The sequence below is a fragment of the Chinchilla lanigera genome, unplaced genomic scaffold, assembly GCF_000276665.1.
Source record: "Chinchilla lanigera isolate Chin_1 unplaced genomic scaffold, ChiLan1.0 scaffold00053, whole genome shotgun sequence".
Lineage (NCBI taxonomy): Eukaryota > Metazoa > Chordata > Mammalia > Rodentia > Chinchillidae > Chinchilla > Chinchilla lanigera.
Window position 1 is genome coordinate 15,180,813 of NW_004955454.1, and position 18,336 is coordinate 15,199,148.

Consider the following 18,336-nt stretch of genomic DNA (forward strand, 5'->3'; position numbering starts at 1 on the left):
TTTCAGGCATGTGTTTACCAAGTTCTCCTATGTCGATGTCTCCTGGACTTGTTCTGCGTGGGGTGGAGTTCTGGGATTGCATTTTAGTCCTTCGTTTTGTCATGTTTGCTACCAGATGCAGAAAGCTCAGTTTCCCTCTTCAGGGGCTGCACAGCAAAGGCCACTAGTGTCCCTAGCTTTCCTCTTGGTCAGGTTTGCCCCTCAGTGTCTGCTGAGCAGCACTACTTAGTCTGGGGCTTTCCAGCGCTTGTTGATTTGTATCTAGTTATCCCAGGTCTCAGACGCAGGCATTGGTGTCAGCTGATGGCTGACCGTCTGATCCAGCATCCCCTTGCAGTTCAGGGCATGTGCGTGGCCCAGACTCGAGTTGCACTGGTGTGACAATCCTGGTCCAGTGGACCTGTGTCCCCAGGCAGTTCAGGGTACAGGCAAAACCCAGACACAAACTGCAGGGTCAACAGCTATTGAACCACCTGATTCTGTGTCTCCAGTCAGTTCAGGACTCACACAGGAACCAGGCGCAGGCCGGACGGGCAGCAATCACAGACTGCCCGTGCCTTCAACCCCCCAGGGGGTCCAGGTGCAAGTAAAGCAGGGACTCGAACCGGGGGACCAGCAGCTCTTGGAGCACTCACTCACTCGGTGCAGGGCACACGCAGGGAGGGCCCACATGCAAACCCCAGTGAGAGCAGTGCCCGGGCCTTCTGAGTGAGGAATTCCTGTCTGCCGCGGGTGCACGGAGGGCAGAGACTCAGACTGTAATGGCAGCAGGGTCCCACATGTGTATGTATTTTTAAAGATACTTTATTTTTATTTTATTATTATTATTATTATTATTATTATTATTTTGTCTTTTTGAGACAAGGTCTCACTATGCAGTTCAAGCTGGTCTTGAACTCACTTTGCAGCCCAGGCTGGCCTCGAATTCACAATGATCCTCCTGCCTCAGCCTCCCTAGTGCTGGGATTACAGGTGTGCGCCACCATGCCTGGCTGATACTTTAGTTTTAATGTGTAAATTTTCAAGTGCCTGTGGGATAACAGCTTCCTGTTTTCATGTTTGTCTTATAAATTAATTTTCTTTACTGAAAATTGACTTTTCAAGATTTTTGTCCATTCCTCTTTTGGGGCATAATTTTCATTTCTATTTGTATATGTTCTTTATACAATAAAAACATGAACCCATTGTCACATTTAACTAAATATTTTTTTCAGTCTATTGTCTGTATTTTATTCATATTTTCATATCCAAACTTTATTTTTCTTGGTAATTAAATCTGGCAATCTCTTCTTCTTTTTCCACTGCCTTTATGCTTAGAAATCATTTTCAAATGTATAACAACTCTCACTTCTATATTCTTCCATTTTTACATATGTGCTCTAATCCATCTGGAAATGATTTTGGTATGTGGTATGTAAAGTATTTATTGAAAAAATATAGTTTTAGTAAAATTCATGGTGGTAGGCTGGAAGTTCTTTGAACACAGGAAGCATGTTTCACTCACTCGGGTACCCCTGACTCTCTGGACAGAAGCGTGAGTGCCCTCCGGGCCCCGCAGCCGGCTGCGTTCTGGAAGCAGGTTCCCCCTCTGTCCTTCCTTGGGCATCGTGGGTTTTGTGTTGAGATTTTCTCCGTTGAACAGCTCCTCCTCAGTCAAACAAGCCAATTTTTTTCTGGTTGCCTTTTTATTTTTCTCACATGGAGAGGCGGAGGTGTGGAGGGTATTAATTATACCAGCTTCCTGAGGGCCATCTCTGTGACAACCTTTGCGGGTGTCTGAGCAAATCCTAGTGAGGTCCTCCTGCTGCCTGCTGCGTCCCTACAGCTGTGAGGCTGCTGCAGGGCTGACTCTGGGCCTCTTGTTAAAGCTGTTTTTTGGGGATTTTTAGCCCACAAAACATGTGAAAATGGAATTTTTATTGGCTAACGGGCAATCTATATAATACAAAGGATAATGAGAGTTCAAAAGAGAAAACCTAGAGGCAGTCTTCAAATATAATTAAAGCTGTGCTGACCGGTGGTCCTGTGGAGAACGGAAATGAATGGTTGAATGAATCTGCATCCTCTTCACTCACAACTCCCTAGGGAGGGGCAGCTGAAACGCGGAGCCACACCCAGGACTCTGAGGCAGGTTTGTCCATGTGGATGGCACTGATCTGGACCATTCCAGAAGATCAGGCCCCGATCTCCGGCGGTCCAGGGCTTACATGGGATAAACAAGCAGGAAGCGCAGGAGCAGAATGGCTGGTCAATGGGGATTGGTTTATACAATGTGCATCATAGTGACCAGCTGTGCATCACAGTGACCAGGGTTTCTAAGAGACAGCAGCAACTGGAACTGAATGGGAACTGTTACCTGGGCAACTAAGAAACTGAGGTTTACTGGCTGGGGTGGGGTGCGGCATTTTTTGTTACAGCATTGGAGCCATACATGGACAGCAAGAAGGCTAAAAGTGTCAATCCTGAGCAACCCACGAAGGGCATAAGGAAGCCTCAATCAATGTTACATAGAGCTCTGCACAGATGAATGTTCCAGCTCAAGTTATCCTGGCAGGAAACTGTGAAATAATTTTGAGGAGATACACTCCAGTAGACCCTTTGTGATAGTTATACAATCTACCACACAGTCTAGCAAGACACTTCTCACAATATTTGAGAAATATGAGAGAAAAAGAAGTTTTTTAGGTTTGTTTTGTTTTGTTTTGACAGGGTCTTGTTATGTAGTTAGTTCGGGCAGCCCTTGAACTCACCGTGTAGCCCAGGCTGGCCTCAAACTCATGGTAATCCTCCTGCCTCAGCCTCCGAGTGCTGGTATAGGCATGTGTCACAATGTCTAGCTTGTTTTAGGTTTTTTGACAACTTATTCTTCAGATTATTTTGTAGTGTAATCAAACTTGCTTAAGAATTTAAAGATTACTCCACGTATGACAGATGTTTGGTCAGACTGACTGTACAGTGTGTTCTAAAATGATTCACTGTTACTGAAAGTGGGAAAATCCACTTCCAGTTCTTAAGTCCGGGAAATTCTGTAACTTGATTCCTCCGCAAGGGGACATGCTTCTGGCACCCGCTGCCGCTATTCTCTCAGCTTTTTCCTCCTTTCTCTTTAAATTTCTTCTGGCTGTGCTCTGTTATTCCGTAGACCTTTCGGTTTCGCTCTTTGTAATTTGATGCTCCATCCAGCCGTGTGAGAAGCTGTCTCACTTTATTTCAGCTCTCCTCAGCTGCTCTGCTCCCTTTGGCTGAATGTGTGGCTTATTCATTGCTTAGGATTTCCTCTCTGAAGGACTCTGTATTATGACAATGTGTTTATAGAGAAAGTGTGCGCTTCACGTAACGAATATTTGGTTTAATTTCTTTGATATGTGCCATAGGAAAGCACACTGAAATATGTCCCTGTTCCCTAGCTCCTCCTAAGACATACTTACATCCTCCTTTTATTTTTTCAATTCAGTTTTAGCTTTCATCAGTTATGCCTGATCCTTAAAGAGTCAAATAGGTACACCTAGAATTGTTGCATGAAAAGCAGGCCTTCAGGAGGCCTCACCTCCTATGCAGTCTCCTGAACACTTTCAACTGCTTTTCGCTGCTGGTTTTGGTATCTAATTCTGTCTCAAAACAGGGTACTTTCCGGATGCTTCCTGATTTTTTAAAGCTCAGTTTATAGGCTTTGGAAAATGAGGATGTGATTTTCCCCCTGCTCTTGTTCCCAGTACATCCCGTCACAATTCTCCTCCACTCATCCTGTCATCAGTGGGTCAGAATTTTGTTCAGATAGACAAACACGTGTTATTATGTCAGTGTAAGGCTATTTCGAATTGTGCTATTTGCTAAGCTTTTCCTTTGTTCCCCAAACTGCATCTTTTCCCCAATGTTAATAAATGTTTTATTTCCTCTATTTTTTCTGTGTTCATTATTAAGCTAACCCCAAAATGTCTTCAAATTGTGGAAACACTCTTTCAATCCACTGAACGTAGGGATTCATCCTTTTAGTCTTACTCCCTGCTTGAATCTGTGCTGGTACGAAACTGACAACACCTGGTTCTTACTCACTATCATTCTTGGGGTTTCTCTTTGTCTCCCTGTTGAGTGGGACCTACTTCTTGGACTCCATGTCTTATTCTGTCTTGGTTAATGCATCTGCTCTAGAGAAATACTCCCTCAAGTATTTCCTGAGAAAAGGTGCTTAGGAGTAAATTTCTGAGGTTATGCTTGTCTGAAACATTCTTTAGTCAACCTCTACATGAAATTGACAGTTTGTCTGGGTATAGAATTCTAAGCTGGTAATGGTTTGCCCTCAGAATTCTGGAGGCAGTGGCCTCTATTGTCTCTTAGCTTCTTTTTTTTTTTTTTTTTTTGTCTGTCTTTTTGACATAGGGTCTTGCTATGCAGTTCAGGCTGGCCTTGAACTCACTATGCAGCCCAGGATGGCTTCAAACTCACAGCCATCCTCCTGCCTCAGCCTCTGGAGTGCTGGGATTACAGGTGTGCACTACCACATCTGGCTGTTTCTTAGCTTCTTTATCTTTTGCATGTAACCTGTTTTTTAATTGAATTCTGGAAGCTTTTTGGACTTTGTCATTGTCCCCAGATTTTAAAGCTTCGTGATGATATGCTGCCATGGTTTAAGTGTGACTTAATTGTGTCCCCCAAAGGCCTACTGTAGTGAAGGCTTGACCCACAGTGTGGCATGCTGCGAGATGGCAGAACTTTTGGGTGGTAGAGACTGGTAGAAGGTCCTTCTATTATTTGGGGAGTGCCTTTGGAAAGGACACTGAGATCTCAGCTTCTCTGTGTGACTTCCTGTTTAGTGTTTAGGCTTTTCTGCACATGTGTGCCTCTGTCATGCTGTGACACAGGTGAGAAATAAGTCAATGCCAGTGCCATGCTCCTAAACTTGTACAGAGCTCAGTAACCCTCTCTGCTTCACCAGCAGCCCGTCTTGGGTATTAAAGGCATGTTCAGGCGGCTGGGGATTTAGCTCAGCAGCACAGTGCCTGCCTGGTAAGCACAAGGTCATGAGTTTGATTCCCGGTACTGGAAAAAAAAAAAAATGCATGTTCAACACATGATAGCTTTTTCTCTTTTTTCGGAGGGGTGGTGCTGAGGATGGAACCCCAGGACCTTTGCTCATGTGAGGCTGCACTCTGCCCTTAGTTACAGCCTCAGCTCCACGAGCTCTATTTTGGATTTGTGGTGAGTTTACGTGGATGTGACCCGTCATAGGTAGAGGGGCATCTGTATCTATGAAACCTTAAAGTTAGTATCTCGTGAGTCTTCACAGCTTGTGCTTTTGCTCTGCTTCACTGTGTCTGGCTTGGTCCTGAGGTATACGATTGTGAACACATGGGTAAGGATTATTTTGTGATCAGGCTTATCTGAGGGGGAGGACTAAGAGCAGACTGTATTTCCTTTTGCTCAAGCTTGAGTCCACACTGTATTTCTCATGTATTTCTTCTGTATCGATTACATTATTCTAATAAGTAATGCCTTCAACAATAATTTTCTTAATTTTTATGGATTAGGCAAAATAAATAGTTCATCTATTTTATTTTATTTTATTTTTTTTTGTCTTTTTGAGACAAGGTCTCCCCAGGCAGTGCAGGCTGGCCCTGAGCTCACTTTGTAGCCCAGGCTGGTCTCAAACTTGCAACAATCCTCCTGCCTCAGCCTCCCGAGTGCTGAGATTACAGGAGTGCACCCCCATGCCAGGCAATAAATCGTTTAAATATTTGAAACAATGAAGCTAAGAGCAGGGTATTGACCACTACCGCAGGTGGTAGAGCGCCGAGAGAGCAGCGTGAAGGGGGTGGCCGGCGGTGGGGCGTGCAGGCGGGTCGCAGCGGTGGGAACGGGGCTCAGCGGTGATCAGCGAACTGACAGACTGGGACTTCACCTTACCGCTCCTGTTTGTTACTATCCATTTTTTTGACTAAGCCGTACACTGGCACGTCTCAAACATCAGGTGAACCGCAAGGGTACGCACTGAAAACTCATTCCTCTCCTTGCCTCCGCGGACCTCTTCTTCTTACGAGGGACACTGACTTTGATTTTATTTTTGTTTTTCTTTCCGGAGTTCCTAGGCAAATACAAGCAAATGTGGACATAGATTATTCCCCTTCGTTCACAGAAGAAGGCATCGTGTGGCCTGCTTAGTTAGTCATTAGTTTTACACCTGAATTTTCATTGAAAATCCACTGTGAAGGTTTCTCAGTGACAGCGAAAGCTTGTTTCATCACACTGTTCATCCGCGGTGCTTTATTGTGTGGATGCGTCGTGATGGAGCCTTTTCGTAGTGCTGTGTACTTGACTTGCTCTTAATCTTCTGCTCTTACAGAAATATTGCGGTGCACAACTTGTCCATTTGCCTGTGAGTATACACACAGGGCAAATTGCCACAGGTGCAGTTACTGAGGCACAAAGCAAGTGATTCTGTAATGTTAATTGATGTTGCCACACCATTTCTCTCTCTCTGTCTCTGTCCTGGTCTCTCTATCATCTCTGTCTCTATCTCTATCTATCTACCTATCTATCTCTATCTCTATCGCCATCTCTATCTCTATCGCTATCTCTATTTCTATTTCTATTTCTGTGAACTAATGATCCAACCTTTGGATTTTTTCTTACCAAATCTCAGGAGCTTTCTCTTAAACCAGGGAGATTAGATTTTGCTGTGACATGACGCGAGGCACATATACTTCCCTTCGGTTTGTTCTCTTCTGACCTTGTGTTGTGATAGTATCATTTTGTTTCCTCGCAGATATGTTCCCTCTATGTAGTTGAGAATACTGTTCCTTGCAGAACTTCTGGAAGACTTTCCCACTGTGATGTTATAAAGGAATTCACTCTTTTCTTCTGGTACTATACTTCTCATGACTTCATTTTGACACTAAAATCTTTGACCCACTGAAAATATGTCCTGATTGGTGTGATGTGTGGGCTTAACTTTGGATCCAGGTGGCCACACAGGTGTCCCAACACAATATTTTTTTAAAAGTCCATCTTTTCCCCACTGTCTTAACACACCGTCTTTGTCACATAAAAATCCCTGAATGTACTTGAGCCTTTTCTGAGGACATTCTCTTTTGTGTCAATGGCCCGTCCAGTCCTACATCATGTGCAATATTTCCATGTTACCATCTGCTAGAGCTGCTGCTTCCTGATTGCTTGTCTCTTTCTGAATTTTTCTGCCTGTTTTCCATATAAATTTTATACTCAGCTTGTTTTGGTTCCAAATTAAAGCCATTGATAAGATGTAGATTTAATTGGAATTGTTTTAAATCTCTAAGTTAATGTAAAGAGATAGCCATCATTATGGTGAGAATATTTAAAAATATAGAGTTTTCATTTGCTTCAGGTCTCTCTTATACTTTGTAAGAGTGTTTTAAAGATTTAAAGTCCCCCCCCCAAGTCTCTATACATTTTTTATGAGGCTTTACCTACTTTTTTTTGGTGTTTTTTTTTTTTGAGACAGGGTTTTGCTATGAAGTTCAGGCTGGACTTCAACTCCCTCTGTAGCCCAAGCTGGCCTCAAACTCACAGTGATCCTCCTGCCTCAGCCTCCCAAGTGCTGTAATTACACGCGTGTGCTGCTGAACCCAGCCTTGCCTACTTTGTTTTAATTTTGTAGCTTGAAATAATTTAAACTTAGAGAAAAGTTGCAAGAGTTAGACAAAGGTCTCCAAATTTTTCTTTGTTCAACAAAGATCCTCCCATTGTTAAAGGTGACATCAATTTATTCTTGTTAACTCTAACGACATCAGGGTTGGGGATTTAGCTCAGAGGCACAGCGCCTGCCTGGCAAGTGCAAGGTTGTGAGTTCGATTCCCGGTACTGGAAAAATAAACAAAAACTATAATGACATCAAATAACACAGTCGTTCAGTTTTTCCTTGCCTTTTATGACCTTGATAGTTTTGAAGTGCAGAGGCCAGTTTGGGTTGCAATATTGTTTCCTCATGATTTGATACAGATTTTCCACTTCAAAGACCTCCCAGAGAAGTGGCACTGTTCCCTTAGACTGCATGGGACATCCTACCCAGGGGCATGTGATGCCCATTTGTCCTGCTGCTGATAATATTAAACTGACTAAATTATCTATCCATTATCCATCTATATCACTTGTAAGATAATATTGGCGGGACTTTTCCACTGTGAGGACAATGAATAGGTGTTTTGTAATTATTAACAATGCTAGCAGGTATTCTATCGTAAAGTTAAGTTTTCCTTTCTCCCCTCTTATCTGTGTAGTTATTTTTATCAGTATTAATTTCCATTTCATTCACTATGACTATTTGTTCCTAACTTACTTGCTCTGACTGCTATAATGCTTGAGTTTGCTCAGGTCTGTCCAGTGGGAGACCCTTCCTGCTAGCTCCTCTGCTCACCAGACTGGGTGTCCAAATTTACTTCTACAGTTATGCAAAGTTTTCTTCTAAAATAGAAGGAAAGTTACTCTGTTTTCATCATCATTCTATTTCTAATTTTATGTACGTATGATTTAAATTCCTAGAAGTTAGCTAGTAGTTTGTTTTGTTGATATTTAACAAACTATTTCATTTATCCTTTCATTAATGTATGTGTTTGTGTGTGTGTGTGTGTGTGTGTGTGTGTGTGTGTGTGTATGAATGCAGACAACCCCATGATGTTCTACTACTGAGCCATGTTCTTAGCCCTTTTTTATTTCTTGCTAAGTTGTCCAGGCTGGCTTAGACTATGTCAGCCTCCTGCCTCAGCCTCAAAATAGCTGGGATTGCAGGCATCCGGCACCATGTCCAGCATATTCTACCTCTGTTAACACATTACGTCTGTTTTAGTGCCTGTTCTAAAATTTCCCCTAGCTTATATTTTTGTTCTTTCCCTACTTCCATGAATATGCCAAATTTGTTTTTGTTATTTAAAAAAAATTCATATTACTACCACTTGAGACTAACTGTTCATCTCCTTTATTTTTATCCCCTTGGTAATGATAGTATACATGCTTTCATTATTCTTGTTAAGAAGTGCTTCAGTTTTGATGAGTATTTTCTTTGGATACATACTACAGTTACTCAAGAGCTCTAAAATTTCCTAATAAATGGACATTTTCTTTTCTAATTTTGTTGAAATTTCAATTTCATCTCTTTTTACACTTGGGATATTTGATGTATTTTTGTTCTGTCCTATCAGGGTGGTCTGTCTACAATTCAAAGACTTCCTTCATCTGTTAATTCCCTTCAAATATGGCATTTTTGTGTATTTCTGCTTATAGCCACAACTTCTCCCTAACTCAACCTGAGCTCAGGAGGCGTCTAAGCCTCTCTTGTACCCTGACCTGCCCCAGGGTGACCTCCTCATGTTCTGGAGCTGAGTTTTGCTGCCCTTTGGACCCCCTGGAGCAGTTCCTTTTCATCTCTCTCTGTCCCTTCTGGGAAGCTCAGCTCTGTATGATCTCAGCCCCGTTCTCAGGAGTGTTTCCCTCCAATTTTCGTCCTTCCCGGGGGCTCCTGCTCTCCAGGGTATCTGTTTCTGCAGGTCTCTCTGAGACCTGCAGGTGATGGGTCCCTGGGCCCCCCGTAAGCTTCCCCAGCTATGTATGCCCTGCTGTCTTCCTGTGAGCTTGGTAAGTCTGCAGGCATCACTTTATATATTCTAGAATTTGCATTCTGATTATGGAGTCCGCGGGTTTTATTCTCCCTTGCTTAGTTTGTCACTCAGTGTGGTTTTCAGGAGAAGGGAAGATACTTGAACCTGGGCTATGACTGTATTTATTCTGGAATCCAGTTCTGGATTTTCATGCCTTTAATGGACATTGCTATGCAGCTCACTGACAACCTGCTAATAAAGTGTTCACCATAGCTTGAATATCATTTTCACACTCTTAAGGGAACCTGTCTGACCAATTACATATTTTTAAAGCTTTTTTATTTAAAACTTACCAACATTATATAGATCTCATCTCACTATTGCTGCAACAAGCAGAGGACAAACTACAGATGCTCCTCAACTGACAATGACATTAGGTCTGATAAGGTCAACATAGGTCAGAAATATACTGAAACTCACTTAATACAACTCACCTACTGAACATCTTGGCTTCGCCTAGCCTACCTGACACATGCTCAGAACACTTACGTTAGCTTGTAGTTGGGCAAACACATCTAACCTAACACAAGCCTAATGTATAATAGTGTTAACTACCTTATAAGTTATTGAATACAGTTGTCTTTTAGTGTCCGAATGGGATTGGTCCCAAGACTCTGTGCAGATACCAAAATGTGAATCTGAGGGTGCTCAAGTCCACTATAGAAAATGGCAGAGTGTATGCGTATAACATATGCGCATCTTCCTGGGCTCCTTCAATTATCTGTGCGTTACTTGTATGTAGTACCAGATACAAAGCAAAGGCTGGGCAGGTAGTGGGTGTACCGTGCTGAGCAGGGGACACTCACAAGAACAGAAGTCTGCACAAACGTAGCGCAGATGCAGTGTTTTCCCTGAATAAGCTTTTTATTGGTTGAATACACCATTATAGAAACCCGCGGATGTAAAGAGCTGGCAGTACCGTTATCCAGAAAACCCGGCACACAGCAAGGCACTGGCTGTTTCCCTCCTGACCTTGAGGCTGAAGCGGGAGCAGCTCACCGCTGCCGCCATTCACAGAGCGGGGATCAGATCTCATCACCCCACCCGGGGAAAAGATCCAAATTCAAAATTCGAGGCATGGTTTCTCCAGCATACCGATTACTTTTACAGCATCACAAAGTAAATAATTATTTTTTAAAGACCACTGTAAGTCAGATGAAGTGTGTTTCTTGCTCTCTGGAGGGTTTGTTCCTCAAGTTACAGGACGGTGTTGACAGCACTGCCAGCGGTACCCGGCCACAGAGAGCTCCCTCTCTTCCCTCAGGAACAGTTCTAAAGCACCTTTCACTCTGTACACCCCTACCTCAACCATGCTGCTCAGAAAGCGGAGGTCCCTAGATGTGGCTCCGCACCTCCCTTCCCTACCGTGAACTTACCTATCACGAGCAGCGCCGCCCTCCTTGGTTCCCATCTGGGAAGAGATGCTCTTCCTCTTCAAGACTACAGTCTTTCCATTACTGCTACCTTTCCCCTCTTCCCTTTCAGACACTAATAATTATCTCCGTCTTCTCTGCTTTTTTACACAAATGGACTTCCTTCCTTCACCCTCACACCACACATGCAGACACTTCTGTGTCTCTTGCCTTGTTTGATGATTTCTGCCCCTCCCTGTAGTCACTCACATGCAGCTTCCATGGGACGCCCTCACCACGAGCTCTCCTGGGCGCTGCGCTGGCCTCACCTGGCCTCCCGCCATGCTCTGACCCTGCTGTCACAAAAGAAAGTTAAAGTTGTCCCACCACCAAGAGCCGGCCATTGCTTTCTCTAACGCCTATGTACAGCACCCATTTTTCTTGATATTTAGGAGAAGTACTCTGGTTCCACCTATCTGCTGCCCTTTGTCAAATGTAAATTTTACTATTCCTCAGTGTTACCATTTTTTCCTCAAGTCATATCATTCTTATTTCATATCATTCTTATTTTGTCATCTATTTGTGAGCCCCCAGAAAAGGGTAAAAGATAGCCAGTTTAGAAATATTTTAGCAGCTGGGTCGGTAGCTCCTGCCTGTAATCCCAGTACTCTCGGATGCTGAGGCGGGACTGTTACAAATCTGAGACCAGCCTGAACAACTTAATGACTGACACCGTTTCCAAGTGAAATAAATAGGGGTGATGATGTAGTCCAGGGAGAAGGCCCTGGGTTTGACCCCCAGCACTGCAACACATAAAGCAACCCCTAAGTATTTTAGCAGAAATTTTCCACTCACGACAACACACACATTTAAAATGGTACAAGGCATTTAAGGTATTTCTTTAACAACCAATTTAGCTCAATTTTTGAATTTTATGTGTGAAGGTCATTCCCAAAAGAAATTTTCATAGGGGAAGGAATAGGGAAAAAGAACCTAATTTGTTTTAAAGTTTTTGTGGATTTAGAACTGGCTCAAGTAAACAGTTACTGATTTGAATTTAGGTGGTAGGGGCAGGACATATGCAAATGTATAGACAGTTCTAGCATTTCTTCAAGGCATTCTGTTTTGGGCAAATTGTTCTTATTGATAATAAGTTTGAACAAATGCAATTCTGTGGAACTGTTAAAATCAGCACACAGGCTCCGAAAAAGCATAAAACCACACCACGGAATAGTGGGTCACTAACAGCACTACAACAATTACAAGACTTACCGCTCTGCTGTCTTTCTTTAAAAAAGCATTTGCAAGCAAAGGAGCTTTGAGCAACTTTATTTTCTAACAATTCTGCAAATATGTTTTCTTCTACATCTCCACTTCTTTAAAAACAAATAGAAACAAAGACGAAGGCTATCTGGGTACAGGTTGGGAGTCCACCGCAGTGAGCTCTTTTAGGGAGCTCAGGTCCTCCAGGAGGGGCTCCGCGCTGGGCCTCTGCGCAGCCTGGGCCCTCCAGCAGCGCTCGATGACCCTCTGCAGCCTTTGCCCAAGGACAGAGTCCGTGAAGACGGCCGCTGCCAGGGATGGCCGCAGATCGTGAGCCACTACAGCGTAGAGCACGTGCTGCCGCTCGCCGGCGTAGGGCACGCTCCGGGTGGTCATTTGCCAGAGGGTGATGGCGAAGGAGTAGATGTCCGCTTTGGCCGTGATGGGCTCTCCTTTGAGGAGCTCCGGGGCTTGGTGGGTGTACGTGCCTCCTAGGAGGTAAGGAGGGGTCTGGAAGCATCGCAGATCTTCTAGGTTCTCGGAGCAACCAAAGTCACCGATTTTACACACATCCTGCTCACTGATCAAAATGTTCGCGGGCTTCAGGTCCAGGTGCACGACGCTGTGCGAGTGAAGGAACAGCAGGCCGCTCACAACATCCAGGGAGTACTTCAGACACTGCCCCAGACCCAGCGGCCTCCCTTCACCTCGGGGAGGCTGCCCTGCCTTCCCCTCCGGGCGGCGGGCGCTGCCGTAGATGACTTGGTGCAAAGTGATGTTGCCCCCAAACTCCATGATGATGGCACCCAGACTCTCGGAGCCCGCGGGCGTCCGCGTGCTGGCGGCCACGACGCCCACTATGTTGCTGTGACGCAGCCGGGCGACGTGGAGCTCAGCCCAGAAGCTCCGCTGGGACGCGCGGGGGTTCTTGGTGCACCTGTGCACTTGCTTTATGGCCACAGGGACCCCGCGGTACGTCGCCTTATACACCGAGCCAAAGCCTCCGGCCCCCAGCCTGCGCTGCAAGCGGACCTGCTCCCAGTCGATGGCGCACCAGGCCAGCCGGCGTGGCAGCCGCGGGGCCCGGGGAGGAGTGGCCCCCAGGAAGAGATTCCCTGCCTTGCCCGGGAGCTCAGAGGGGCTGCTGCAGGGCCGAGAGTCCAGCCACGGGGACAGCTCCCTAGGCAGGAGGCGGTACAGGGCCAGAGGCGAAGGCATCGCCCTCCCCGAGGGCGCTGCGGCCTGGAGAGGCCGGGAGAGGCAAAGGCCTCGGGGGTTTCGCAGGCGTGCCTCATCACCGCTTCTTCCTTCCAGCCCTTTTCTCCTCTTCCCCGTTTCCTCCAAATGAGCTACATCTGCGCCGTCACTCAGAGGGTTATCAGACCGAGGAAAAGCGGAGGGACCCACGCCGACGCCTTTCAGAGGAGGAATTTCACACTGCTCTGGAGCTCGTTCTCGACCAACCTCTCAGCGCCCGGACAGCGCTGAGCTGCCCCAGGATTCCCCCTCACACTATTCCTTTAATCATAATAAATTGTTTCTTTCAAGTCTCACCCGATGAACATAATCAGGGCTTAGACTGAAGAGGCCACAAAAGTGCAACGAAATTGTGGCACAGTTTGCAGACTATAACGATTTTAGTGTCGTTCTTCAGCTGTGTGAGATCACGTCCAGCAGTTACTGGCTGCAAGAGCTGAGCTACAATCGCAGGCATTTGTTGAATCAATTACTAGGATAATTAGGTTCAAGATTCATATGAATTAAAACCCGAAACCTCACAAGATAGATTTCTATTAGTTCACTGAAGAGAACGGTTTGTGCTTATATTGTTTGATCAAGTCTTCACGCTTATATTTTGTAATCTGAGCAACTACTTTGAAGATAACAATATGCAATATACTAACACTGTTAATCTCCTGTTATCTTGTTTTGAAATTCTGTATCATTGTTTTATTATTTTTTCTCTTTAAAATAAAAAAATTGAAACCCTAAAGTAACCAATCCAAATAGAATCAGTGATGAAGGTGGAAACGCACACCACCAAAGTGCATCAGAGGAAGGGAAAATTCCATGACTTCCTAGTTTGTTTATACAGCAAATTGATAAGACTTTTTAAAATCAATATATTGGTTTCCTAAAAGTCCTTCCTCTCCAAGGCAAGTCAGACCACCCCGTGGCCTCACTTGCAAGAGAGATTGTAGACAAATGAATCTCGGAAGTCTTGAAGCACAGCTGTGGGAGAAAAAAAAAAAGAAAAAAAAGAACAAAACCAAAAGCATTGAGGTGATGATCAGAGCTTCAAATAATAACAAATATGGGGTAGTTGTAAAAGAGAAAAATTCTGAAGAAATAAAAATGGAACAGAATCACTATGTACATATATATCTTAGAATCATATATATGCTAGAAAACAAGATGTTGAGATTAAATTTGGGGTCTAGTCACCAAACCATAAATTCATCCTTTCTAATATTTATAATAAAAATCAATTTTGTAGCATATCTTTGGATAAAAGACTAACAATATTACCCTATTTAAAAAAAAACCCACAAAATTGTTAAGATCTCTATTTTAAATCAAATGAACATAGGTGATATGTAACTTTTTTATATCAATTATGTGCTCTGAAGTGTATTGGTTCTGAAAGGTAAGTTAATCAACATGAGTATTTCCATTAGCAATTTGAAGTCCATCTAGTCCTCAAAGAGGATTTCTATTTGATGTTCTGTGGCTTAGTATGTCATCTTCTGTATATGCAACCTATTTGAGCTTCAAACTTTTCATGTAAGAAAATAGGATAATTACTAATATTAAAATGAACTTATTTTGAAATAAAAGTCGTGAAGTTTTTTCCAGATTAACAACAACAACAACAAAAAAAAAAAAAAAAAAAGGAAAAAGGTAACCCATAGCTAAGTGTGTTGGTATAGACCTATAAGCTCTGCTCCTTGAGAGGCTGAGGCAGGAGGAAGGCTTCAGCCCACAAGTTCAAGACCAACCTAAGCAAAACTGTGAGACCTTGTCTCAAAAGGTAAAAACAAGTAAAGTATATTATATTTTAGTAGAAATACAGTTCTGTGCATTTGTGTTGGACCCGAATTATAAAAGGATGATGAGTAGAGAAAAATTTTAAGGTATAAAAATTATATTGTTATAAATCTATATTGCAGGGGCTGGGGATTTAGCTCAGTGGCACTTCACCTGCTTAGCAAGCGGAAGGTCGTGAGTTCGATTCCCAATACCGGAAACAACAACAACAACAAAATCTATATTGCAAAATAGATCTTTTTATTGCTCTTTGGTATTTTATTCCCTGTAACACAAAAATTCATATTATGTTACCGCTTAGATTTAAATTTCAATCCTGATTTTGGTACGACGAATATATGCACTGCACAATACTTGTTCTCGGAAATAAAAGTTCCTGAACATGAGCCTGGTGGCAGGGGCGGGCCAGACAGCCTCGGTTCCTCACCGGCCGCCTCAGTCTTCTCATCTGCAAAATGAGGTAAACATGCCCACCTCAGGATTGTGGGGTGGGTTAACAGAGATTCAAACTTTATTGAGCAGAATTTACAGGCGATAGGGGTTGGAGATTTAGCTCAGAGGCACAGTGCCTGCTTAGCAAGCGCAAGGTCGTGAGTTCAATTCCCCGTACCGGAAAACAAAACAAAAACAAGAAAAAAAAGAATTTACAGGCGATAACATTAAATGCTAATTATTATTTGTGGCATTCATAAAAAAATCAATGTGCATGGCTTTCCACCACCAGTAGCACAGACAAACTTGTTAGGGAATCTTAGTTTAAAAGCATCTTGCAGGGCAGATCTCATTCCTCTCTCTGCGCGCTACACTTTGAAGTCTGAGCATGTCTCCGGCCTCACACGTTCGAGGACCTGATGCAAAACCTCACTGCAGTACTGGCGCGTCCGATCAAACCTAGGAAGGCTTTGCGAGTCCTCCAAGGCTAAGCCCAAAAGCGGGGTCAGAGGGGTCAGAGGGGTTAGAGGAGGCAGAGGGGTCAGGGGGTCACGGGGGCGGGGGGCGGGGCCTCGGCGCAGGCACGCGGCGCGCTCACCGCGAGCGGGCACCCGACCCCGGATAGCAGCGCCAACGGTCCCCCAGCGGGAGCCAGCACCGGCGGGAGGAGCCGGGCGGGGGCGGGAGCCACGTGCACCGACCACCGCGGGCGCCGCTCCCCTTCGGGTCCGCAGCGACTGCTCTGCAAAGTCCGGGGTCACCGCGGAACCTTTCGGAAGACTTTGTTTTGTTTTGTTTTTTGTTTTATTTTGTTTTTTTCCGGTACCGGGAACCGAACTCACAACCTTGCGCTTGCCAGGCAGGCGCTGTGCCGCTGAGCTAAAGCCCCAGCCCCTCGGAAGACTTTCAAGGGCGCGCGGCTCGGCGGGCGTCGCGGCGCCGCAGCGAACGCGCGCAGCACGGGGGCGCCGCCAGGGCGTCGGCCGCGTCTGCGCGTGCGCACCGGGCCGCCGGGGCGGGGCTGCTCGGGGGAGCTCGGGTTGCAGCCCCGTGTCGGACCGGAAGTGCGCAGGAGCGGAGCTGCGGCCGTGGGTGTGCTGTGTTTACAGTCACAAACGTGAGAAATCCGCTTCTGCCGTGGTTGGAACAAAGCATGAAAGTGTAGACGAATGACACGCTTTAGTCTGAGTTTGATACCTAGCAGGACAACATGGACTTGCAGCCGTGCGGGAGAGGTCCACGTAGAGCTGCTGCTTTTCTCTCCGACCTACAGAAAGCGTCGCAGCGGACCCCGCGGGACCGTGGGTCGCGTGACGCTCCGCCCGGTTCTGCCTCTGCACGTAGCGTGGGCGCTACTGTGTGTGACTTTGAAGATGCGTAGATGTATCTTCTATTTCTCTGAATACCTTGTAACTGGACAGGATTTTAAGACACGTAAATGTCTTTCAGACTGGGTTGAGACATCTTTGAGCTTAATGATAGCTTACAATTCTCTCAGATTCTGGACCGCAGAATGCTCATGAGTATTTGAATGCATCTAACTGGAATTTGGCTGTCCTAAACGACTTGGTCCGGTTTGTGCTCACAATTTACGGGATCATTTTGGTAGCATCCTCCCTTGAGCTAGGAAGTGCTCTCTGTGTATTTAATGTTCACTAAAGTCTGCATTTTTTACTGATAGTAAACGAGTCAAAATAGCATATTTGATTAAAAGATTCAAAAGCAATGTGTTCTGTTCAGTTGTTAACTTTACAAAACTTTGTGCGAAACTTTCTCCTTTGTATCACTGTAGACTCAGTTTTTTGTAGATTCTGTCAACTACAATAATTGTTGTGTTTATTGCTCAAACTTACCCGCATCGACCAGTGTTCTTCAGACACGGCCCCATTTAATCTCACTTATTTCATGTGTGTTGTACACCAGATTGCTATAGGCTGCTAATGGCTTTTTAAAATGGCCATTTCTCCAGGATGTCCCGGAAGGCTGGCACTAGAAATCATGATCTCAACGTTAAGTTCACACATTAAATTCAGTGTTTCGTCAGACCTTTTGTTTTTGACTCATATTAGCAACAAAATTGGAAAACGAACTTGCTTCTTTCTTTTAAGAAGAATGAGTTCCTACTGCCGTTTCTAATTCATTTCAAACCTTACGGTTCCCAATTAAAACATTTTGATTTTATTGTTTCTCTCTCTTCTTGCTCTTAGGCATAAAGTCTTTATTCCAAACAAAATTAATGTAATTAGTTATTTGTTACCTCAAAAACTTATTAAATGAAGTTTAAGGGTTTTGCTGTTGTTTTTGTCCTTACAGTGTCCTAAAAATGTGTAGTCAAATTATTTACTCCTGGAGTCTTAAATCCTCATTCTTTAAGGCTTTTATATTACACATGTCTTCTAGGATTCATTTTTTCTCAGTTCTGGGAGGCTGTCAGTACACCTTGTTGGCAATTTCTTAGAAGATAATAGTTTTCAGACAGGATATTTTTAAGTTTTGTAGTATAAACCCTGGAGCATAGTAGAAAACTGTTTTAAGATTACCTTATAAGATGGAAGTTGAAGGAAAAAGGAAAAAAGCAAGCAAGTGAATTTTACAGGTTCTGAGTGAAAATTGCATTT

At 44.3% G+C, this 18,336-nt stretch overlaps 1 protein-coding gene across 1 annotated transcript; it reads right to left on the reverse strand.

Annotated features, from left to right (window-relative positions):
- Positions 1-12,319: 12,319 nt before the first annotated feature.
- On the reverse strand, positions 12,320-13,456 carry Mos (v-mos Moloney murine sarcoma viral oncogene homolog). Its single transcript, XM_005396080.1, has one exon. The coding sequence runs from the start codon at positions 13,454-13,456 to the stop codon at positions 12,383-12,385; it is 1,074 nt and encodes a 357-aa protein (XP_005396137.1). The 3' UTR covers positions 12,320-12,382.
- Between the last annotated feature and the right edge of the window lie 4,880 nt (positions 13,457-18,336).

Bases quoted from the DNA above. Each gene is read 5' to 3' on its own strand.
- Mos (XM_005396080.1), bottom strand. From the start codon at position 13,456: ATGCCTTCGCCTCTGGCCCTGTACCGCCTCCTGCCTAGGGAGCTGTCC.